Consider the following 24,061-nt stretch of genomic DNA (forward strand, 5'->3'; position numbering starts at 1 on the left):
ATGAAATTATTGCCACTTTCGTCACACACTTTATATCGCTGGAAACAGCAAATGGGAATAGACTGGCATTCATAATAATTGTACACAGGACAACATACTACATGTAAACACAAATATGTTTGAAATAAACTTAAAATTGAATTTAAGAGTGCAAAACCAAAGAATGAACTAATACGTTCATACTTTCAGTGGGGTTTCCAATTCCCATATCAAATCCCCATATTTGCACGTTAGCAATTTCAAACAGGTTTCCAACTCCAATCCTTCAACAACAAACAACAGTTGAATGAATCATTGCAGAATTCATACATATGAATGAACGGAACCAAAGCCTACCTGTGGTGAAGTAACACACTTAAAATAGGAAATTTTTAAACAGAGAAACTTGCAGAATAACAAATTATACGAGCATATGTAACTGATATTCTTCATATTCCATTATCCAGATGACACAATTAAGAACCAAAAAGGAAAATGCAATCTTAATTGACGATATAAGGGCCTAAAACATTCTACAGCTATGAATTGATTTAGGCCTCCATAAATCCAACCCACAAACTTGCCAGAGACTGGCAATTGAAAGTTTAACACACATCTTCACAACATTCATTCATCTTGATCCGCAACATCATCTTCATCGTAGTATTCATCATCTTCAGCCGTAGCGTCTTGATACTGCTGATACTCAGAAACCAAATCATTCATATTGCTTTCAGCCTCAGTGAACTCCATCTCATCCATACCCTCCCCTGTGTACCAATGCAAGAAAGCCTTCCTCCTAAACATAGCAGTAAACTGCTCACTAACACGGCGAAACATCTCTTGGATCGATGTTGAGTTCCCAAGGAAAGTCGAGGCCATTTTCAACCCAGTTGGAGGAATGTCACAGACTGTAGATTTCACGTTGTTGGGGATCCATTCTACAAAGTATGAAGAGTTCTTGTTTTGAACATTGATCATCTGTTCATCAACTTCCTTGGTGCTCATCTTACCCCTAAACATAGCAGAGGCAGTAAGATATCGACCATGTCGGGGATCAGCAGCACACATCATGTTCTTAGCATCCCACATTTGCTGAGTGAGCTCAGGTACTGTAAGAGCTCTGTATTGCTGAGATCCACGGGAAGTGAGTGGAGCAAAACCCACCATGAAAAAGTGGAGACGCGGGAATGGGATAAGATTGACGGCAAGCTTCCTAAGATCTGAGTTGAGCTGTCCCGGGAATCGCAAACAGCAGGTCACACCGGACATAGTCGCAGAAATCAGATGGTTCAGATCACCGACTGCCCAACAAAACGAGAAACTATAAGAGAGAGAACTAAAAGAATGAGGAGACAGTGTAGATCTGAGATCTATTAATAAAAGCTTACAGCTTGGAGTGGAGAGCTTCAAGGTCCGGAAGCAAATATCGTAGAGAGCCTCGTTATCAAGTACCATACACTCGTCGGCGTTTTCAACCAATTGATGAACGGAGAGAGTTGCGTTGTAAGGCTCAACAACAGTATCAGAAACTTTAGGAGATGGGAAAACGGAGAACGTGAGCATCATTCTATCAGGGTACTCTTCTCTGATCTTGGAAATCAGCAGAGTTCCCATTCCAGATCCAGTACCTCCTCCCAAAGAATGGCACACCTGAAACCCTAAAAACCAGATCCAAACCATCTTGAGCAACTATAAACATACAAGAACAAAAAAAGAAAAGGAAAAAAAACCAAAAGTGTCGGTAAATTAAAAATACCTTGCAAGCAGTCACAGTTTTCAGCCTCCTTACGAACAACATCAAGAACAGAATCAATAAGCTCGGCACCTTCGGTGTAATGACCTTTAGCCCAGTTGTTTCCAGCACCAGACTGACCAAAAACAAAGTTATCAGGTCTGAAAACCTGACCGTAAGGTCCAGATCTGATACTGTCCATAACACCAGGCTCAAGATCCATAAGCACAGCACGAGGAACAAATCGACCGCAACTGGCTTCATTGTAATATACATTAATCCGGTCAAGTTGAAGATCGGAATCACCAGTGTACTTACCGATGGGATCGATTCCATGCTCAGCACAAACCACTTCCCAGAACTTGGCACCGATCTGGTTGCCACATTGTCCACCTTGGATGTGAAGAATCTCACGCATCTTTACAAGAAATGGGAAGTGAAATTGAAATCGAAACTGAAAACGAGAGAGAAAACAGAAAAAAAGTTGAAGGAAACCCTAGAGAGAGAGAGAGAGAGAGAGAGAGAGAGAGAGAGAGAGAGAGAGGAAGGGAGGTAGAGAGAGGGAAAAGGGGAGAAATGAAGAGTTAAAGAGAAAAGTGGGGACGGAGGGATCTTTATAGAAATAAAAGGAAATAACGGTTAAAATTATAATTAGGGGAATTTGAAAGAAATGAGCGGGAAAGAAGTTAGGGTTAATGCAAAGAAACAAAAAAGAATTAGTGAAGAAAGAGGAAGCCACATGCATCAACGGCGTTTGGTAAAAGTAACGGTCTGCCGTTGGGGTTTGCCTTCAAATTTTGAAAATAAAAATATCTGGAAACAGCTGGACTCCACCAATACCAAAATTATATTTATAATTTTTGAGAATTTGACGGACAAAATTTGGTAATATTTTAAAGGCCGCGCCCCGCTGTTGCTCGTAGCCCCACACCATTCATTTTTTCTTTTGACGTTTTCTCCCTCCTCTTTCTCTTTCTCTTTCTCTTTCTCTTTCTCTTTTGTATTTGATTTTGATTTTGATTTTTTTTTAGGTTGGAAAATATGTTTTCTTTATTTTTATGAATTTAACAATTTAACAATATATCTGTGATGTGTTAATTCATTAATTGTGACCGCACAACCAAACGATTCCTTCAACACTTTTTAACAAATCTCGATCTGTCATAAAACTATTTTTAAGCAAATTACTTTTATGGTAACATAGTTGAACGGTAGATCTGCTTCCAGATTCTTTCTTTTTCTTTTTTTCTTTTCTTTTATTAATCCAAGAATTTGTTGATGTAAGGGATGAAAAAGGGCAAAAAGAAAAAAAAAAAAAAAAACATAAGTGGGTGCATTGAGTTGTAATATTGATTTGTTACATTTGATATATATTTATATATATAAGAAGCATTAGACCTTCATAAATTATATTTTATTAGCAGATTCATGCCCGATACAAGTCCATAGTTTATAAAGTAATGTTATAACTATAGTACTAAATTATCTTGAACTTCTAAATGCATACGACATGAACAAAATATTGTTTTCTATTATCAAGCTCAAATTAAATGATACACATGAGCTCCGTTGATAACTATTTGTGAATTATAAGGTGACCAAAATCAAAGGTTGGAAGACTATAAAGTAATTATAATAACAAATTATATACTTAGGATTGTAAGATCTAAAGCTTGATTGGTCTTCAGATTTGTTTCCACTTGGCTTACAAAAGCTACGAACTGAGGGGAAGAAATATCTTCACTTCCCGAGGGTGTTGGAATCGCTTGTAAATACATACATAACCTATTGTTTCTTCCTTGATTAAGTAAAAAAATTCCTCATTTGTTTACAATAATAATACATGAAAGGTAACCAACCTAATAAACAATTTTCAAAAAGCTTATCTAAGCCTTGATTTAACAAAAACACAAAACCCTGCCTCCTTCCTATATTGGCCTCGCATCATAGGTGATCGATGTCAATGTCATACCGACAAAATCAAATAGCAAACCCTCAAACGGAAGAAAATGGAAAAGGGAAAAGAAACCCAAAGTACATACATTGGCACCAAGAATCAAGTAGGAACAAAAATAAAACTGATAAGTAAAACGTTTCTTTTGAATATTCAATCACAAACCCGGGAAGCAATAAAAACCATAGCCAGCTTCAAAATGGCACCAAAACCCATCGGCCACAAAATAACACAAGCATCTACAAATAACCTATCTCTTGACAATGGTGGATGTGGAGCCGTTGGTCATTAGATAACCATTCTTGATCCGATACTAGTTTATATTTTTTTATACACCGACATAAATTTCATCTTTAAACTAACCAAGTATTAAGAGTGTGAGGTCGTCTAACTCAACCTAGTGGAGGGACAAGGTTGTGGCCAAAAAGAAAAATTATGTTCAATCACAATTGGCCACAGTACCCACCAGAGTCACCAACCGACATAGATATGAAAAAAGATGTTTTAAAATGAAACTCATTCACCTAAAACTATACAACAAAACAATACAAGTTTGGATCTCAGAAATCATGGTATCATCAACTCCATATAGGAACTTACAGATAGATAACGCAGATTTCCATTAACATCACGGATCCAGGGTTTGCTTTAGTAAACAAACACACATAAAAAATAAACCAAAGGAACAAAAATGCCCAGATCTCTGAGATGCAATGAAACTCAGAAGGGAGACAGTTCAAACAGCCCAACCCCAACTACAGAAAATGAAGCAAACAATCGCGTAAGATAAACAGATCTCAGAGATGATCAGTTATCTTCAATTCCTAAAAGGAAATTGCAGATAGATAACGCAGATTTGAAATCGCATCATCGATCCAGATTAAAAAAAAAAAAAAAAAAAAAAAAAAAAAAAGCAATGCCTAATCTACGCAATCGAAGCTACTGACTCTTCTAAACAACAAATGCATCTCAGGAACAATATTCCCCATGATTTTCTTCACTGTAAATCAAAGTGCAAGGATAACAAAATAGATTGTTTCATCATCGATGCCACCGGAAAACATAAGATTAAAAGTCGGATTAACAGTAAAATACGGAATAGAAGAAACATAAATAACTTAAAAGGACCGTTGATAGCCAACTATTCGAAAAGAAATGTCGGCGACGACGTAGCTGTTTAGAAGAAAAAATGAAGACGGACGGTGGCGCCAACAAAACAAACCCTAACACTGTTATCCGAATTTATTTACTAGTGACGATCGAAGAAGGAAGCATTACATAAGGTGCCATGAGGGCAGGGGCGTCATTTTACCCTTGGGATTTAGGGCTTTTTTCTTTTTCCTAAAAATTTGTTTTGTGTTTGTTTCGATATAATAATAATCGAAATTTAAAAATGAGTTTTTTCAAAAATAATAATAAAAAAAATACAAACTAATTATATTAAAAAAAACATCTTTACCAACAAAAATTTATTATACTTTATTTTATTGTTCGTTTGATTATTTTTGACAATTATTTTTATATTAAAGATAAATTTAATATTAATAATGAAAATAAACTTCTTAGGTATCTATATCCATAAAATCGTAACAATTTGAATAAACAAAATCTGGGTATATTAAATACATTCTGGTTATAAGCTGGGCTTCAATCAATAGTTTATATACAGAGATGTGCAGATTGTAGTTAAGGTTTCATCGATCCGAGCTAGCAGATATTATTTTCTCCCTCGCCATGTTTACAAATTAACTTATTTCATTTGTTTTTCATTTGTTCAAAAGTTCGTCCAAAGCCATGGGTTGTTCAAATAAGCCTTTTGCAGAGTTTCATCGACTCGTGGGAAGTAAGCCCATCATCTTTCCTGTAAAATAGATGCACAACATAGCTCATTTTCCATAATATCCTTACAGCCTCTTGGAATTTCATTAACACATATATTGCAATGATGTGGCTTCCTCTTTTCCTTCCATTTTTTTGTACATCTTCTTAACTGTCCTTTAAGAAAAATTATATTATCGTCTTCTTCATGCCTCTCTTCAAAAGTCTGACTGTTGAGTTATTGGGGAAGGATTGCTGGAAAGGTATGAGATATGCCAAACGTACTTTGCATGCATAAATTAAAGATGGAAGGGTTTTATAAACCAAGATAGCATCTAAATGAGATGGATGGAGATAATATGAGAGTATAGATAACTAAGGTGTAGAAGAAGTTACAATATTATATTATACTTTCATCATTTCATGAATATTTCAAAACTATATCAAACCAAAATCAAATGATGAGGACTAGCAATGAATGTACAACAATTTTACTCCAAACATTGTGAGAAGTTAAGATACTATGTCATAGTCCGATTCCAATGTGATTCCAACATTCAATTTCCATACTTGAATGAAACAGCTTCAAAAAGTTCTCAAACACAATTGATTCTAAACAATTCCATTGGAATTATTATACAAGAAAACTCTCAGTCGTCTTCTTCGGGACAGCAGATCCATTTGCAAGCAAAGTAGTCGTGGACGAATAAAAGCCACACACACACTCCTCCAACTTCCACCACTTATTCCATGGCTGAACTTCCCAATTCCAACCCCTTCTTCAAGCAACCGCCTTTCTTCTCAATGTATAAAATCAGCCACCCCTTGACCATCAATAACTTAAATTTCCAAACATGGGTTTGATTCTCGGAAAGATCAGTGTTGAAACCCCCAAATACGAGCTCATTCAATCCACTTCCGACTACGAAATCCGCAAATACGAGCCATCGGTGGTGGCTGAAGTCGCCTACGATCCGACCCAGTTCAGAGGCAACAAAGACGGTGGCTTCACCGTATTAGCAAAATACATCGGAGCCATTGGTGAGCCACAGAACATCAAGTCCGAGAAAGTGGCCATGACGGCGCCGGTGATCACCAAATCGGAGAAGATTTCGATGACAGCTCCGGTGGTGACGGGGGGTGGCGGCAGCGAAGGGAAGCCGGTGACGATGCAGTTTGTGCTACCTAGCAAGTACAAGAAAGCAGAGGAGGCTCCTAAACCGGCGGATGAAAGGGTTGTGATAAAGGAAGAAGGGGAGAGAAAACTAGCCGTAGTGAGATTTAGCGGAATTGCAACGGAGGGAGTGGTGGCGGAGAAGGTGGAGCAGCTAAAGAAAAGCTTGGAGAAAGATGGACACAAGGTGATTGGGGATTATGTATTGGCAAGATATAACCCACCTTGGACATTGCCTTCTTTGAGAACCAACGAAGTTATGATACCAGTAGAGTAGAGTGAATTGATTTGTTTTCTAGTGTTTTAAGACATTCTGTGTTTGACATATTGATGTATTACTATCATTTAAGGGGCTCTGTTTCTTTCTTCTAAGTAATACTTTCATTTGTTGAGATCAACTGGATTGCTTCAAACTTGTTTCTTAGAACATATAGATCACTTCATGTGCTTACAAACAGAGGATTTTAAGGTCACTAAATATGCTGGATGATACTTAGAAATGTACTCAGAAAGTGGGTTGATAACGAAAATGAAAGCTAAAATTAAGAGCAAAAGCTGGAGTCAAACCTATTACTAGTGAAATACGAATACGTAATGCTTCAAGATACAGTAATATACAGGGTTTTCTTTCACGTTATATACTGAATCAACCAGAGAAGAGCTTGACGATGATGGTGATGATATTGAAAAGAATGAGTGGAAGTCTCAAGAATTGACATGCATGGATGAGCCCAACTACCTGGCCTTTGAGCGTGCTTCTTCTTTCTCTCGACATCTCTGCTAATGTCCATCCTCTTCGAGCTAGAAAACGATCTTCGTTCAGAATTGCGAAGGCATTTGTAAACAGCAGAATCCCTTGAAAGAAGGTCCAGAACCACATATCTGTTTCATGAGCGGAAACGAGAAAGCTTGTTTAATCATGAACCGATCAACTTTACAACAGAAAAAGCAAAGGGGGTTTCCAATATCTTGAAGGAAATATCATGATTTGGGAATATACATCACGAATTTTGAGACCCAGAAGAAGAAATTCACTAAAGAGAAATTAAAACTTAACATAATCAAATAGAGATTCTCGTTTTCTCACCTTTCTTTTTATGAATTCTGAGAGCGAGCAATACAGAGGGTTTCAGCTTTGGAGAACAGAGGTGAAATATTAGTCAAACACAAACAAACAGCCTGTTGAGCTTAGTGGAAGAAAGGAATTGTAGGGGACGATCAGATCGAGCGGCTGACAGATATTTTTTGATGAAGAAGTGGAGTTATAGCCGTCGGATGAACTTCAAGCTTTGATGACTCCGACTCTATTTAGAGAGAAAAAGACAAACCACCTCGACAGACAGTAAATTTCTTTTTGAGGTTTTGGGTTTCAAGATAAGTTTGTTAGCAAATTTGGATAAACCCTAAAAATTGAAGCAGCCATGGCTTCATTTCATCTCCTTCCTTCAACACTTCCTCTCCCCCATGTACAATTTTCCTGTTTTCTTCCTTTCTACTCATCAACTTACAGAGCTAAACCTATAGATTTATCTCTGATTTTCAACTTGCGTCATTTTCAGAGCTCGTCTAAAACGCTGAAACTAAACCCACCAAGAGCTTCCACCAATGGTGAAGGCAATGGGGTTGTTGAAACTCCCAGTCCCACTCGCCGAGGGAGGAAAAAGGGAACTGCGTCTCCATCTTCTTCTACATCTGCTCAAAAGAAAACAAAGCGTTCTAAGAAACCCCAAATCACAGATAAAACCACAGTAGCGAACCCATTTGATCATATCTCCGAAGACGAGTCAATTGATTCAATAGCAGATAATTACGACGATGGAATGGACATACCATACGAAGATCCTCCATTGATCTGTTGCTTCGGCGCTGCACAGAAAGAATTTGTTCCTTCAATTCGTGTACACGATAACCAAATGGATGCTGATAAGTACTCGGAATGGAAAATGCTCCAATGGGATCCGCCGGAGTTTGCTAGGGCGCCCGGGGGATCGCCTTCTAATGTCGCTATAGCTCACGTTAGGCTCGGTGGACGAGCTGCGTTCATGGGGAAAGTAGGGAAGGACGATTTTGGGGACGAACTCGTGTTGATGATGAACAAAGAGAAGGTACAGACTCGAGCTGTGAAGTTCGATTTGAATTCTAAAACTGCCTGTACTTACATGAAGATCAAGTTTGAAGATGGAAAGTTGAAGATGGAAACGGTGAAGGAACCGGCCGAAGATTCTCTACTTAGCTCTGAACTCAACCTTGCGGTGCTCAAAGAGGTAAATTAGTTAATGTTCATTCAAACTTCTTGTTTCATTGTTTGAGTTTAGAGATTTGTTGACAAGAGAAATTGTGTATGTTTCATCGCAGGCAAGGATCTTCCATTTCAATTCAGAAGCTTTGTTGTCCACTGTAATTGAACCAACGCTCTTCAAGGCAATCCAGTTGTCCAAGAAGTTTGGTGGGCTTATCTTCTTTGATTTAAATTTGCCATTGCCGTTGTGGAAATCACGCGACGAAACTCGAGAATACATTAAGAAAGCCTGGAATGAAGCTGACATCATTGAGGTTTCAAGGCAAGAACTGGAGTTTCTCCTAGATGAAGAATACTATGAAAAGAAAAGAAACTACAGGCCTCAATACTATGCTCAAACTATTGAACAAACCAAGAATCGACGAGACCATTATCATTACACGCCGGAGGAGATATCACCCTTGTGGCACGATCACCTCAAGTTATTGTTCGTGACGGATGGAACACTGCGGATTCATTACTATTCTCCTTCATTTCATGGTGTGGCAATCGGTACAGAAGATGTTCTCATCACACCCTTCACCTGTGATAGAACGGGTTCTGGTGATGCTGTTGTGGCTGGGATCATGAGAAAGCTAACTACTTTCCCTGAAATGCTTGAAAACCAAGATGTTTTGGAAAGGCAGCTTCGATTCGCAATCGCAGCTGGGATTATTTCTCAGTGGACAATTGGTGCAGTGAGAGGATTTCCCACCGAAAGTGCAACACAGAATCTGAAAGAGCAGGTTTACGTACCATCAATGTGGTAGGATGCAGATGTCTCTCTTGTAGCATATTGGTTTCAAAAGAAGTAAGTTTATTGGGTTTGCATTTATATAATTTGAGTTATAGAACAATCCATTGAATGTATAGTAATTCTTTCCTCTCTGGTTATCTACCTCTGTTCTTAGTAAAAAATTAGCAGTTTGGATGATATAGGAAAGGTTGCTGGACATTAACTAGGCATTAGAGTTGGAAGTGTATAAAAAAATGAACACGAGAGAGAGAGAGAATCATGGAAGAAATGGCAATTTACCTTTCCCTTTCCAAATGTTTACATTATGAATCAAGGGGGATGATAATAGCAAAGAATAACGAATGGAATGAATAATTTTTCTCCACTATTGACAGGGAAGCTGTCTGTGTAAAAACTAACCTGATTTACTATTAAAAAGAAAAACTACATCTGAACCGACTCTAATTCACCTACCACAATCCTATTATCCATTCATTTACCTAAAAAAATGTGAAGAAAAAATATTTGAACTTCTGCTTTTGAAGCCAAAGGAAGCTAGCAAGACCTCGGTATTACCCTCCTTCTGGGTTATGCATTGAACTCATGGCTTGGAAAATGCCAGTCGAATTTGAGGAACGCATGGCAGCGTGGTGTGCACCCTGGAGCAATGGGCACATATCATCAATTTAGCAGAAGAAGCAACGAGTTTGCAGTAAAATCGTAATTCTATCTCTGCAGTGAAGCCTGAAGATCTTGTTTGTCGTCGGTTTTTAGTCTTAATGTTCGATTCTGGGCCTTGTTGCAAAGACAGCCAGGGTACGGGTTAGCGTAAAAATTCTCCTCTAGCCTTGGAGTCTCTCCAGCTTGTCTGAAATATGGAGCACCCAGTCTGTCTTTATGTAACTCCTTCACTTCTTTGGAGAATTCTTCCCAAGAGATGGCTTCCTCCTCCAACTGATCAATCAACCTCACTAGATTTAGCCTGAAAAACGAAAAAAAAGTCTATATTTAGACTCCGTAGTCAGACCAACAGAGATGATGTTAGTGCCTTTTGAAAGGCTCTGTGCTTGAGAACTACTAACAAACCTGTCAGGATTTATTGTCTTCCTGAATCCGTCAAACCTCCTATGGCCCTGAACTGCTTTAGCCATGTTTCCATCATAGGTATAAACAAAGACATCACTCTCTACTGCCACTATATAATCCAAGGCGGCCATGCGATTCTGATATGGCTTAAATGGCTCCAGTTCCTCCACTGTTGCAAGAGTTGAATGAGAGAAAACATTGGGGTATTCAGATCGAAAAGCCCCCATGCTATCGCTGCCATAAATCTCCCCCGCAACAATGTAGATTTTCGTCGTGGAAGGGTAACCCAAGGCTTTCAGTAACATGGCTGCTTCCATAGGGGTCATTGGGCAGCCCCCTAGAAGTCGCTTTTCTTTTGCATCTATCTCTTTCTCCTTCCAATGCTTGACATTGTATCTCATAGCTTTGAGCTCCTCAGTTTCCTCTGCCGTCAGGTTGTAGCTGCAGCCTGTGAATGCAAGCATATCTTTCTCATACCTGAAATCAACATTTGCATAGTTTGGCGTTACTCTATGCATATCAAATGACACAGTAATGCAAGTACTTGAACAGGTGAGAGTACCTCAGATGAAGAGCAATATATGGTTCATCATCCTTTCTTAATCTATCAACCAAGACCTTCCCAAGATCCTCAATCTCTTTAGTGAACCGTAGAGCCTCATAATTGGCACGGCATCGAAGCTTCTGAATGTAAGATGGTAAACCATTGTTGGCTATACGAGAATCAGTGTGGGTGAGCATTAACACTTTGTGTCTCTTTAACAAATGTAGCATCTCTCCTCGGTAATAACTAGCCTGAATTTAAACAGACTGTGAGAAATAACATCCAAATAGTTTGCAAAAATCATCAAAGAATTATGATTGACATTTAAACTGTAATTGATGTATTCTTAAACCTTGGACCAGGAAACTGGAGCCTTGACAAAGGGTTTCACCGATTCCCACCGGTGAGGCAGGGTCTCAATAATTTCAATATCATCTGTTAGAACATTGATGAAGTGCTTCCAGTCAAAAATATCTTTAAAATCACTGCAAAAACCAGAGTTTACAAGTTGTATGCAAAATCATCAGCTACCAAAGACTTGGGAGTAAGAATGAAATGAAAAACAAAAGTACCTTGGATCTGTCCAAAACGACTCATGATCAAGGGAAGGAAGAACAAGGGTTGCATTCATAATCCTAGCAACAGCAACCATATCACATATCTGGAAGCAAGTTGAGGCATATCTCAGTCAGAAAAAGAAAACATGGCTTAGCTGACAAATTTTGAAAAAACAGTAAGAACATCTCACCCCTGTTCTCATCTGATTCAATCCCCCATTGGCATGAACAAGAAGATATCCGTTTGTTTTACCTCGAGGTCCTACCAGTATCAAGTTTAAAAATTAGAAATGAACTCAAATGGGTTCTAAAATCCTTGCTTTACAAAATAAAGAAACGGTTAAACCTACTTATTCGATTCCTGGGTCGAATAATGCATTGATGGAAATTGTCGCTTTTTGGTTTCATCCAAATTTCAGGCGTCTGCTAAAAACATAATAGCAAACAACCTCAACATAATCAGTAATGAATCTCATAAATTCCCAACTGTAACTTAAACATATAATTTAGAATTTCTTTAATTACATTTAATGAATTTGAGTTGTTCAAAGTACAAGAAAACGAAAATAGGATGCATTTATTACCAACCCCATTACTGTTAATTGGAGTCAAAAACTTTACCGGAAGATTAAAAGAACCCAACGATATCACCAACATACAATTCCAGAAACAGTTCCAGAATGAATGAGATGCAAAATAAAATAGAAAAACAAGAGGAATTTTTATTCCATAAAAGGAAAAAATGTAGAAAAAAAAATATTAATAAAAGTTCAATTCCTCGACAAGGGCCACACATCACGCCATCTTCCCCTTTGACTAAGATTAGATATCATTTAATTCTAGAAGGCGATGGAATATTTTCCAGTGGATGAATAAGGAAAAAGGGTTTTTAAAATAAAATAAAATAAAATTACTCACAGAGATTTTTTCGAGACGGCGTTTGGGGACGACGGCTTCGTCCTCGGCGACGGCTCTTTGCGCCAAAGCCCAATCCTCTTTGAAAGTCTGTATGATCAATTGTCCTTTATCGATCATCTTACCATTAATTTCCACATGTGTATTAAGGAAGGAGAATTTGAAGAAGACGGTTAAAACAGCCATGAACATCAAAATCCCAAAAATCTTACGGCCGAAGTTCCTTCCGGATCCTAAGGACTGGAGAATCATGACCGTCAATAAAAACCCTTCTTCTATCTTGAGAAGCCAAGGCTCAGGGACCCAACACAAGGCCCGAGTACGAAACAAAAAATGCCTAACCACCGGATGATGGTGGTGATGGAGATGGTGATTGTGAAGGTGAAGGTGGGACCCAACAATAGAGCCGTTGGAATTGTCTTCTTCGTCATACAAATCTGAAGAGTTGGAAAGTCGGGTATCAAGGTCCATAAAGTCTGCTACGCGTCGTCTTGTTTTGGTGGCCGGACCGCCGTGTCGTGGACTTCCATTGCAGGAATTATTAGGACCGCCGGATGCCATCGCCGGTGAGATTTCAAACAAATGGTTAATGGGTATGGATTGTTTATTGGATCGAAAAGAAGAGAGATTGTGAAAGAAAAGAAAGAGATTTCAAAATCGCAAAATGGTATATGAATATGATTTGGAAAAAGAAGAGGCCGCCCGAATTGTATGGCCGGCAAGGGCGTGAATATAATTTCGGGTGTTTATATATAGCTCTGAAAATATATCCGACGATGCCGAATCCTCTCTCCCTCTCTCTCTCAAACCAAATGATTACATTTGGATTTATAGGCCACATTCTAATTCCTTATTAAAAAGGTTTCCTTTTCTATATTCCTTTTTTTTTTTTTTTTTTTAACCCAATTCTCCTTCAATCTTTTTTCTTTCTCTTTATAACTAAATTTATAATTTTATATTACCAACAAAAATACCAAAGTTTTTTAACTCTTTCATTTTTATCCACCAATTTTTGAAAATAAATTGGCACGACAATATCTATTATCTATTATGCAACATATATCACATAGTTTACATTCATCAAACCTCTCAAATTAGTGCAAATATTAATCTCTAAATTATTCTCCAACTATAGTTTAAAACGAATTAAATTGCCATATAGCTTTTTATGTTACGTTTATACACTAATTATCATGCAAATTTTCTATCTTTTACCTAATAAAATTTTTAATTTTTTATTAGAAATTAGATGAAGAAAATAAATTTACCAAAATTACAGTTTGATATTGCAAGTATCGTGCTACTTCGGTTAGGTTTATTTTGGAGAGAGAAAAAAAAATGTTGAAAACTGTTTTTTCTATAATTAAATTTAATTATGTCTAATTAGTTGATGTGTTAACTGATAAACATTGGTTTAATTTTTTTAATTCCTTTTTTATTTGCAAGTTATCTAATTTATCCAATTAAATAATGAAGGGATTATGACATCAAAGATTATTTGTTATGGTTTATTGCTATTTAATTTCATAGTCAAAATGAAAGATTGAATTTCAGTATTTTCATTATGGACGATTTTTATAAAAAAAATAATAAGATAAGCTTGATGTTATTTTTTATTTAAAAGAAAATCTGTTTGAAATTTTGAATAGAAAATATATATATATAAAGGATGGAAATTTAGATGGAATTCGTAGATATTATTTTTCGGATTGTATAAAGGGTAAAATATATTTCAATATAATATATAATTTTAACTAATTATGTTGGTCATCACATTCATAGATATAAATAAAATAAATATAATATAATATACAGTTTTAACTAATCTTGGATTGTATTTTTCATTAGGGGAAATTTTATGTTTTTTTTTTCTGTCAAAACATTTATTGAAAAAAATTGAACTTCCAAAAGTAACTTTTATTTCCTTGTTGGCCTATTACTTAATTCAATATCACTAAATTTTTTTTAAAAAAAATTTGAAAAAAAAAAAGAAAAAAAAAGGAACAATTTCATGGCTGATTCCATAAATTAAAAAAAAAAAAAAGAAAGAAAAAAAAAGGCAATTTTATTGCCTTCAAGAAACTGTAGTTACTTTGATTTTGATTAACCATACATTATACAAAACATGCCTTCTCTTTTAAGTCATACTATATAGAATGAAGAACAAAAAAAATTATAATACAATTACTTTGTAAATAAAAAAACAATCAAAATTAGATTAAATCGGTTTTTCTATATATTAAAACGGTATTATCTAAAACACAAAGGAATTTATATTAAAGTAAAATTTAAAAGAAAATTGATTTGATTTTAGTAAGGGGAATAATGTTCCTAAATAGAGCATCTTCAAACTCACTCCAGCCTTGAGAATCAGCTAAAATAGGAAAAGACATCTCAATTCAAATATTGTATAATAGTTTATAGTTACCATTTATGAAATTAAAACAAACAACAAAAAATTATAAAAAATCATAAAAAAACGAACTTTCATATTTTAAAATTATGAAAATAGAAAATGGAATCATTATCAAACAGCTAAAACAGGAGTAATAATGAATTAGAAAGAATAAAATCAAACGAAAGGGACGGAAATTGCAAAGGGGGAGTTTTTATACTTTTATGTTTCCAAAGATTAACTCCCACCAGATTAATTTAATCATAATTAATCAAACTTAAAACTCTCACTTCGGTGTAAAACGACAGCACTTTGGTAATATAAATTAAGAAATTCACTTAATGGTGAGACCCATACTTTTTTTGGATTACCGTTTGGATGAATATTCACATATATAATCAAAGGGTGTTTTAGTAAATTCACCTTAAATAAAAAAAAATATATAATTTTAAATGTGGTATAAAGTGGGCAGATATTAATTAAGCAATGGAACGTTCCTTTTTAATTCGGCTGTTGCCAGTTCCACACAAAAGCCGGTGCGCGGCACGAGATCTGAACCGACGTTCTACATTAAGAAAATGAAGCAACACGTGGCGCGATCAGGTTAATGGAGGCCGTTTTTGGTCTAACTTTTTATAGCAATCGGATGGTATTGGCGTTGTTGATTAATGATGAGTTTTGGGTTGCCGTTGGATGGAATGATGGTGAGGTGTAGGAGGGGATGTAGAAAATGAAGGACGTTTAAGTGCGGTGGAAATAGAAGTGGGAACGAGGGGGGTTTGTTTAGGCCAAACGACAGTTCAACGCGGATAGTTTCGTCGTATCAAGAATCATATTGTAGGGCTGCACGATGTGTGTATTCGTGCTTTGATTTGATTGGTCCGTCGTGGGACTAATTATTATGTCCGGCAAATTAAATTTAATAAATGGAATTTGAATCCTATAAACCAAACTTCAATTTTACATCTTATTATACTCTCAATCACAAGGCATGTGCCAATCATAACTCTTCTACATCACTTATGAGTCTTCTAATATTATTTTTCTTAAAATAAATTAATAATCACTAAACTTTCCGACCTCTATTAGTTGATTAATCGAGTTAGAATGGTTATTTATCTTAAGTTTAAGATAAATTTGAAATCAAAATCCTCTATAAATATGTTATAACGGTTTTCATAAAAAAGATAACTTAAACTTGACTTATTTTATATTATTAATTTTCTTAATGATCGAAACCATGAAGGTTAGGTGTACTTTCTCTTAGCCAAAATTTTAGTTTCCAAGACTTTCATAAACATGTACATTTAGCTAATAACAACAACTTGATTTGTAATCTTTTAATTGATGTGTTCTCGAATTTTGTAACAATTTAATCGGTTAATGTTGAATTTAAAATGAAGAAAATGGTTGACATGATTTATACTCATCAATTTTCTCTTATTCGCTAAATATTTTTTTTTTTTTAAATACCCCTAATGTATACTTTGATTAATTAGTCAAATGGTGACAGGTTTTCTTCCACTCTAGATGTAAAAAAAAAAAAACACACATAGTCAAATTCTACATAACTGGTTTTAGTTGGAAATTTATGGCAAAAGTGTTTTAGTGAAGAAGTCAAGTGAAAAAGTTTGGTGAAATTTGACATAGAAAAGGTGGTTTAAAGAAAAGAAAATGTGGGTGGAAAAGGGTGATTTAAAGAAAACTTGGGGAAGAAACAGAATTGTTCATCATTCAAATTTATAAATTTCATTTTTTTTAATTAAATTAAAGGCCTTGTTTAATTTCTACCTAGTTGGAAAAACAATGATGTTGTTTTCATTTGTGTAATGCAATGACTCCTAACTTAGTTTAGTTGGGAGGATATATAGGTTGGACACTTAATAATATATATGCTACTTATTGATTTTGATACTTATACTTCTGCAACCCAAATGAACATTGGTTTATGGTTCACGAGAGTTCGTTTGTTATTCACGAGAATTCATTTGTTAAAAGAAAAAAGTTAATATTTACTACATTCACATATATCCCTATTGTAAAATTTTATAGTATAGTATAAATATTTCATTTTTAAATGGTATCTATATGAAATAAACTTATTTTTTAATATAGTTATTTTCAAATATAACCAAATGTACCAAAATATTTTCAAAAATGGTAAAACTTTAAATCTTATCGGTGTCGATCAACACGAATTGGTAGATGTTGATAGTAAATACTCAAAAGGTAAAACCGTTTCGATTTAAATATATACGAACCTCAACGTTGATAAAATAACTTTTATTATAAGCTACTAAAATAAAGGAGGAAGATAGTTTTAAGAGTATGACATCCACATTTATTTTCTTAACAATTTTGGAAATTATGTACACGTAATAAAATAAGTCTAACATTTTATATTTGATATAAAATCGAGCAAAATACATTATACTAAACTTGAATGAGAAATCAAACATCACAAAAGAAAATAATATTTAAATGCTTATATAGTTTCTATGACATAGTATACAAATAAATTATGTCACACTTGTTTTTTTTAAATGTCACAATTGCATTTAGATTGGATTTTATATAACAGAAAATAGTGTGACAAAGTTATTGTAAATAGGAAGAAAGTTAGGATTAGTCAACAAGAGTTTATCTTATTTATTCAATGAATTCTTAAGTCTAAACAAATAAATCAAGATTTTTTTTGGAAAAAATAACTATGGCATCAACAATTAGAAGAAGTTTTAACCCAAATTAGTATGAATAACATAGTTAAATTAACATAGTATTTGGATATAAACCTCATAGTTAAGGGTTGGATTCTTCGTTTTATCTATTAATTTAATATTTTAGAAAAAGAAAAACTAAAAAAAATCCGTAAGAAATTATTAAAACTGATATGGTCAATGAGACCACTTTTAAATTAAGGCCTCGCAATGGTCATGCGACCATGACTTTGTCAGCATGACGTTACTAAGCTAACCATAAAATAGTAATTACACAAACAAAATTGACTAATTTATTTGTTTTTCTATATAAATGTTTGTTTTCTTATTGGAAACGATATTTCTTCTTTGTCTTAAATATCTCAACATGTAAGATGAGATCCTAACCTTTCATATATATTGTTAATTATTATCGAGTTAAGCTTACTTTAAATTAGTTTTTAAGATACCTTAAATATACACATATATTTTTTAACTTTTAAACTGTCAAAAAAACACTACCATTTTTGTAGTTTAATCTCACCTACACGTGGAGTGAAAGATAGGACAAATCAATTGGTTTTTGTTTAGCCCCATGGCTCGAGGGTTGTTTGCTTTGCCTCTCGAAGGCGAGGTTGCGAGCATCTTTCCTCGGTCTTTGAACTATTATCTAGCACCTCTTGCAACCCAATCTAGCATTGATCATAACCCTATTACTAGAAAATCAAAGAAAATTTGAGTTGTTCCACAGAAAAAACGAAGGAAATCATCATAAATTCAACATCACTAGAGAAAGCCTCATAAAATTCATAATATGTAAATCAATTCTCTTAAAAATTAGCTTTGATTCCTATACTAAAAAATTAACACAAACTTGTTGTTATTTTAATTGTTTTGCACACACGATATCTTCTTGAAAAGTATAAATCGATAATACGTAAATGGTAGACGAGTCTCGGCCAAATTTTATCAACAATGATCATAATAAATTACAAGTTGTTTGATTTTTTTTTTTCTCTTTTTGGGTAATATTTTATTTGTAGAAAAGTGAGAAAAAAAATTAAACAAAGGGTTTCTCTACTTGCAATTACTTTTTTGGATAATGGTAACAGAATTGAGTACAATACAAGAAAAGTGTTTTTGAGTATAAAGAGCATGCGTTATATATGTTCATATAAATTTTAGAATGACCTAAAAAAACACCAAAACAAAAGTTTATAAGCTTTAAAATATATATATAGTAAATAAGAAAATAATGTGGTTCATAATTTATTATATTTCCCATTTTCCAAAATGGTAAGTTGGTGCAGATTGTAGAATGAGCTTATTGAAGTTGTCAAAAAAAACAAAATTTATATTTACAAACTTTTCTTATAATTAATTAAACATTAATTCTCAACTAATTTCTAAATTCATAAGGCATTTCCACCACTTTAGTTTAGAAGTAATTATAATTATGTATGGTATTAAATTAAAGATACGAGTCAATAAACAAATGAAATAACACATGGTGTACTAAACAAGTCTAATTAATTTAAAACTATCGGTCAAAAGAGGTCGACAACCATATTTTATTCTAAAACTAACCCAAAATTTATAAACACTAAATTTTGGGATGTGAATTGGGATGAGGTTTTAGGGGGAAAAAGATTAGGAAATTGGGCCAAACACGGATTATAATAAATAATCCTAATCCCTAAATAAACCTATCTTATCCTCTCTTTTACTTTTTTACAACCCTGCATTACCTTATCCAACTAACCCAATCCAAATTCCATTATTATTTTTTAAATTATTACAATCATAACCTTTTTTCCAAACACATATTATTATAACACTGCTATCATAATCTCTCCTCCAAACAGATACTATCATAACACTACATTTTATATTCTTTCCCCCGAACACATATTACTTTAACACTACCAATAATAACCTTTCCTCCAAACACATATTATTATAATACTAAGATTATCATAATCCTAGGATTATTATAATCATTTTCCTTCATAACTCTTTCCTTCCCCCAAACACACCATTAACGTTATAGGTGGTTGGTTTGTGCAAAAGAAGATATAGATGCGGCTTTAATGAAAAATGGAAGAAAAATTATTCGGATTTAAAAGGATTTTTTTATTTAAAAAGAATTCTTATTTAAACGATTATATTTGATATTTAGTCCGTGATAAGTAAATCAAAAAAATTCTTGATGCCATGTATATATTTTTCTTTTCCATTTCTTTTGACCTTTTTCTTAAAAACAATATTTTACTTGATATTACTTCTTTTATTTTTCTTAACTCGTGTTAAGAAATGTAATTTTTCTTACTGTACTCATACCCAAAATGAATATTAAAAAAGAAAATAAAACATTTGTATGAAAAAGGATTGGGTGGCAATGACATAATTAAAAAAAGATTGACTAAAGAAATTTGGTAGCCAAAAAGAAGCTTCAATGCACTTTCCCCTAATAAAATGTATTGCCATTATGGAATGGAAATTTAACTTAAAAATCAGTGCCCATCAAAGACCCTTATTGGTCAGCGTTGTTGGTTACTCTTTCACAAACATACCATTCTAAAATATATAATTTTTTCAATGAGGGGGACAATGAAACCAATTACTTATACAAAACTTCTAGTTGCCAAATATGGTGACCAAAAACAGAAGTTTAGATACGTTTGATAGTGATGAAAGGTTCATTAGGGATGTGACGAAGTTTAATTTTGTGAAAATTGTATTAATTATTAAATACCAGAGGTTTGTACAAAAAGGAGAGAAATTTAAATTTGAATTACAATGAATATTTTGAAAGTGATTTGTTGTCAACAAACCGACCTTAGCTCAGTTGGTAGAGCGGAGGACTGTAGTTGGTTAAAAGCCGTCAGGTAATCCTTAGGTCGCTGGTTCGAATCCGGCAGGTCGGATTTTTTATCCCTTCATTTGGTTTTTTGTTTTGTTTATTATTTTCTCATTGTTCGGCCCACGGCCCAACAAACTTCTTAAGACGACACGTCGTATATAAGTTTAGTGGCGCCAGAAAGTTGAACGACGTGTCGTTCTATTTACTCATATATCGGAATCGGACAACCCTTCTTCTTCCATTTTGGGAGCGAAGAAGCGAAAGACGAAGGGCGGACGGACTGAGTGACGACTGTTCGGAGGAAGCGAATCTGATAGTTATCCTCTTCGCAGGTTAGCTCCTTTCTGAATGTAATGTTGAATCTTGAAGATTTCCAATTTGTGAATGCCACAATTAATTAGGGTTTTATGGCAAAACTTCACTTTCGTTTCGATCTCAGAATTCTTCTCCCCAAAATGGGATGTTTCTGCATTTCGTTTGAATTATTCGGACTGCTTCAGTTATGAGCCTTCTCTGTTGTTTTCTTGTTTCCATATATTTTTTGCTTTTGCGCCACTGACAATTTCTCGTCACACTTTGTTTCTTTAAGATTGGGTTTCTAAAGAGGGAGGCATCTAGGTTGATTCTTGTTTGGGGAAATAATTGGAGGGGGAATTTTCAAAGGGGATAAATATGCTTCAGATCCGGCTTAGCAAAGTTCCACAGGCTGAAAGTGGTGGTGGGGCAGTGAAGCCCTTGCCGGCGGAGTCTGTGACGGTCGCATGCCCTGACCACCTCGTTCTTGCTGATCTTCCTGTAGCGAAGGGCATTGGTGCGGCTACTGCTGCTTCCATTGTGAAGTCTGTGGGTCGTAGGTCTCGCCGGCAGCTTGGAGAACGAGTTCATTTTTGTGTCAGATGCGATTTTCCTATTGCAATTTATGGTCGCCTGGTATTTTTCTCCCCTAACTTCTTGTTATTTTGGTTAGTTGCTTTGTTTACTTTTGATCCATGGAATCATTCATATGTAAAACACTGTTTTTGTTTTTATTTTTCCAAATTGTTTTGCATCACTTTTATCTAATATATGGGTACTGGCTGCTGTCAATTTGTACCAATATAATGGAGGAGGCTAAGAGCTATGTCAATTCGATGTGGTCATTTTATTCATATCTTGCAATGTCCTTGCCCTATTGATTGGAGGCCTTTGACATGCTTCTTAAGAGCTAAATAGTGGTTTTCCTTTCTTGCAGAGTCCTTGTGACCATGCTTTCTGTCTTGATTGTGCAAGGAGCGATTCTTTATGCTACCTGTAAGTAAAAAGGCTTTCAATGTCGCAACGAGACCATCAAAAGATTCTCTGGTTTTCAGAATGTCAAAAATGATTGCTTATATTTAGTGCATTACTCTTATAAAAAAAAATTAGTACTTTGTATTTTTTCCTCGGCTATTGCAAAAACTTTCCCTCTTTAAGTATCAGTCGTTTTCTTTGCTGATTAGTTACTATACTACACAGTTTTCTAATGAAAGCAGGATTCTGCGTTTCCTTTTGTCTTACTAAGAGAATTTATGGACCAAAAATTTAAAGCACCAAATTGAAGATCAGTCAATGATGTTTGTAATGGACATACTCGTGTCTGTTTGAATTGAAATTTGATCAACAAAGAATCCTATATATAATATACTCAAAGTCATCCTTGTGGCATTTCAATGTTAAAAACGAAGATGCTGTGACTGACAGATCAGCAATAGTTACACTGTGAACCATCAAGTCTCGTTTTATTGTAATTTTTACAGATATTGATACTTGTGTACTTCATTGTAATGTTCTGAAGATGACATTAGAAATTGATTTTTGTGACACAGCTGTGATGATCGTATCCAGAAGATTCAAACTATAAAATTGATGGAGGGGATCTTCATTTGTGCAGCCCCACACTGTCTCAAGTCTTTTCTTAAGAGGACTGAATTTGAATCTCATATACACGAGAGCCATGCTGACCTTCTTAAGCCAAATGCGGACAAGGAAGATGGAAATGAAATTGAGGCTAATAGCGCCAAACAATCTACAGCTTCTGAATCCACCGTCCGAGGTCCATTGAGACCACTCATATCTCCGGGTTCCAATTCCCAGCCTCAAGAACGTGATGAAAAGTTTCATCGACAACAATCTAGAGACCAACCCAGATCTGGTATGCAGCAAAAGCAAACACCAAGTTTTGGTCAGAACCAAAACACTACATCTGAGTCTCAACAAGACAGCGGTCATTCACAAGGCTTTGATCGACATGGCTCTCATGGCCGTTTTCCCCCTCAAAACTTTGATGCACAGGGTGCTCCACATCAGGACTCCAGCCAGTTTCTAGAGAAGCAGCAAGGAATTCTATCCGATACTCCATATTCTCAGTATCCTCCTTTACAAACAATTCCACCACCAAATTATGTGGTTCCGGCCAACTCCAATCCAATGTTGACCCCCCCTCTGCCATTTGGTTATCCCCCTTTTCCAATTGAGGGAGCACAACAATATTACAATACACCTTATGAAGTATCACGGCAAGACACTGCAGCAGAGACCGGATCTGAGCAAGGGTCACTCCTAGGGTTTCCACCAGGTGCGCCAGGAGGAATGAATTTCTCAGCAACGTATCCACAGTCCTGGAATACTGGGCAAGCTGGCATTCCTTATGAGCATGCTGGTGGAGGTCAAGGAGATTATAGACGCAGCCCTGGACGTATGCCTGTGAATTCTTCAGCAGGTAATGCAATGGACATAAGGGATGGTAAAGGTATATTGGCACCACAGCCTCTAATACAATTGCCTCCACCGCCTCCGCCCCCACCGTACATGTCACATAACAAGCGTGGTAAGTTTTATTCAGGCGATATGGATCATGATGGGCAAAGCCTTGGATGGCAGAATGACAGCCATAGTCGAGATAGCTTTGGAAGTGGCCAAGATTGAATTTTTTTCCCCATGGTATTCTTTGTGTCCTTTGCCATATAGTTCCTATCATTGTTTTGATAAAAATTTGCATCAGCTTGATAATGTCTGTATTTGAACTTGATGCTCAATGGTAAAAGTTCTGCCCTTGGAGGCCTTTTTGAGAGGTTCGAGATCAATATTATATGCAATAGTGTGTAGATAAGAGTATTATCACCATTGAAGGAGTTCTGAAAAGTTTAGTAAAAGTATCCTATTGTTTATCAACTCTGAAATTGCTTACTGAATAAGATTTATAGGAAATTGTCGCAATCATTATTTGATATTAAAAAACTTGGAGATACAAATTGTATTTACCATCATTCACAATCACAATGAAACAACCTAGAGCATAGGATGGCAAGGAAAC

The 24,061-nt window shown here is 35.3% G+C and overlaps 6 protein-coding genes and 4 non-coding genes across 11 annotated transcripts; 4 read left to right on the forward strand and 6 right to left on the reverse strand.

The window, feature by feature from the left end:
* Positions 1-385: 385 nt before the first annotated feature.
* LOC103486337 (tubulin beta chain-like) lies at positions 386-4,943 on the reverse strand. Its single transcript, XM_008444261.3, has 3 exons — positions 1,739-4,943; positions 1,371-1,640; positions 386-1,283 (listed from the first exon to the last, which is right to left on the reverse strand). Exons 1-3 carry the CDS (start codon positions 2,130-2,132, stop codon positions 607-609), a joined length of 1,341 nt encoding a protein of 446 aa, XP_008442483.1. The 5' UTR covers positions 2,133-4,943; the 3' UTR covers positions 386-606.
* Positions 4,221-4,309, reverse strand: LOC127149155 (small nucleolar RNA snoR27). Its single transcript, XR_007820559.1, has one exon. It is a non-coding gene; the product is annotated as a small nucleolar RNA snoR27 (small nucleolar RNA).
* Positions 4,458-4,548, reverse strand: LOC127149154 (small nucleolar RNA snoR27). Its single transcript, XR_007820558.1, has one exon. It is a non-coding gene; the product is annotated as a small nucleolar RNA snoR27 (small nucleolar RNA).
* On the reverse strand, positions 4,631-4,722 carry LOC127149153 (small nucleolar RNA snoR26). Its single transcript, XR_007820557.1, has one exon. It is a non-coding gene; the product is annotated as a small nucleolar RNA snoR26 (small nucleolar RNA).
* A 1,088-nt stretch (positions 4,944-6,031) lies between the features above and the next one.
* On the reverse strand, positions 6,032-7,540 carry LOC103486333 (protein transport protein yos1-like). The gene has a single exon (XM_008444257.3). The coding sequence runs from the start codon at positions 7,538-7,540 to the stop codon at positions 7,307-7,309; it is 234 nt and encodes a 77-aa protein (XP_008442479.1). The 3' UTR covers positions 6,032-7,306.
* LOC107990617 (heme-binding-like protein At3g10130, chloroplastic) lies at positions 6,341-7,058 on the forward strand. Its single transcript, XM_017044204.2, has one exon. The coding sequence runs from the start codon at positions 6,341-6,343 to the stop codon at positions 6,935-6,937; it is 597 nt and encodes a 198-aa protein (XP_016899693.1). The 3' UTR covers positions 6,938-7,058.
* A 541-nt stretch (positions 7,541-8,081) lies between the features above and the next one.
* LOC103486334 (fructokinase-like 1, chloroplastic) lies at positions 8,082-9,832 on the forward strand. The gene is made up of 2 exons (XM_017044203.2): positions 8,082-8,924; positions 9,016-9,832. Exons 1-2 carry the CDS (start codon positions 8,082-8,084, stop codon positions 9,706-9,708), a joined length of 1,536 nt encoding a protein of 511 aa, XP_016899692.2. The 3' UTR covers positions 9,709-9,832.
* A 122-nt stretch (positions 9,833-9,954) lies between these two features.
* On the reverse strand, positions 9,955-13,670 carry LOC103486332 (O-fucosyltransferase 19-like). 2 transcript variants are annotated; one of them, XM_008444256.3, is made up of 8 exons: positions 12,780-13,670; positions 12,212-12,284; positions 12,053-12,123; positions 11,877-11,965; positions 11,657-11,789; positions 11,323-11,555; positions 10,761-11,237; positions 9,955-10,656 (listed from the first exon to the last, which is right to left on the reverse strand). In XM_008444256.3, exons 1-8 carry the CDS (start codon positions 13,335-13,337, stop codon positions 10,401-10,403), a joined length of 1,890 nt encoding a protein of 629 aa, XP_008442478.2. In that variant the 5' UTR covers positions 13,338-13,670; the 3' UTR covers positions 9,955-10,400. The 2 variants fall into 2 exon arrangements, with proteins under 2 accessions (XP_008442478.2, XP_008442477.2); XM_008444255.3 differs by having other exon boundaries at positions 12,212-12,287; positions 12,780-13,593.
* Positions 13,671-20,700: 7,030 nt separating this feature from the next.
* On the forward strand, positions 20,701-20,794 carry TRNAY-GUA (transfer RNA tyrosine (anticodon GUA)). The gene is made up of 2 exons: positions 20,701-20,737; positions 20,759-20,794. It is a non-coding gene; the product is annotated as a tRNA-Tyr (tRNA).
* A 113-nt stretch (positions 20,795-20,907) lies between these two features.
* Positions 20,908-23,818, forward strand: LOC103486330 (E3 ubiquitin-protein ligase HAKAI homolog). The gene is made up of 4 exons (XM_008444251.3): positions 20,908-21,062; positions 21,320-21,660; positions 21,962-22,020; positions 22,575-23,818. The coding sequence occupies exons 2-4, from the start codon at positions 21,403-21,405 to the stop codon at positions 23,671-23,673; spliced, it is 1,416 nt and encodes a 471-aa protein (XP_008442473.2). The 5' UTR covers positions 20,908-21,062; positions 21,320-21,402; the 3' UTR covers positions 23,674-23,818.
* Positions 23,819-24,061: the final 243 nt, after the last annotated feature.

The sequence above is a fragment of the Cucumis melo genome, chromosome 4, assembly GCF_025177605.1.
Source record: "Cucumis melo cultivar AY chromosome 4, USDA_Cmelo_AY_1.0, whole genome shotgun sequence".
In the NCBI taxonomy this organism is placed as follows: Eukaryota; Viridiplantae; Streptophyta; class Magnoliopsida; order Cucurbitales; family Cucurbitaceae; genus Cucumis; species Cucumis melo.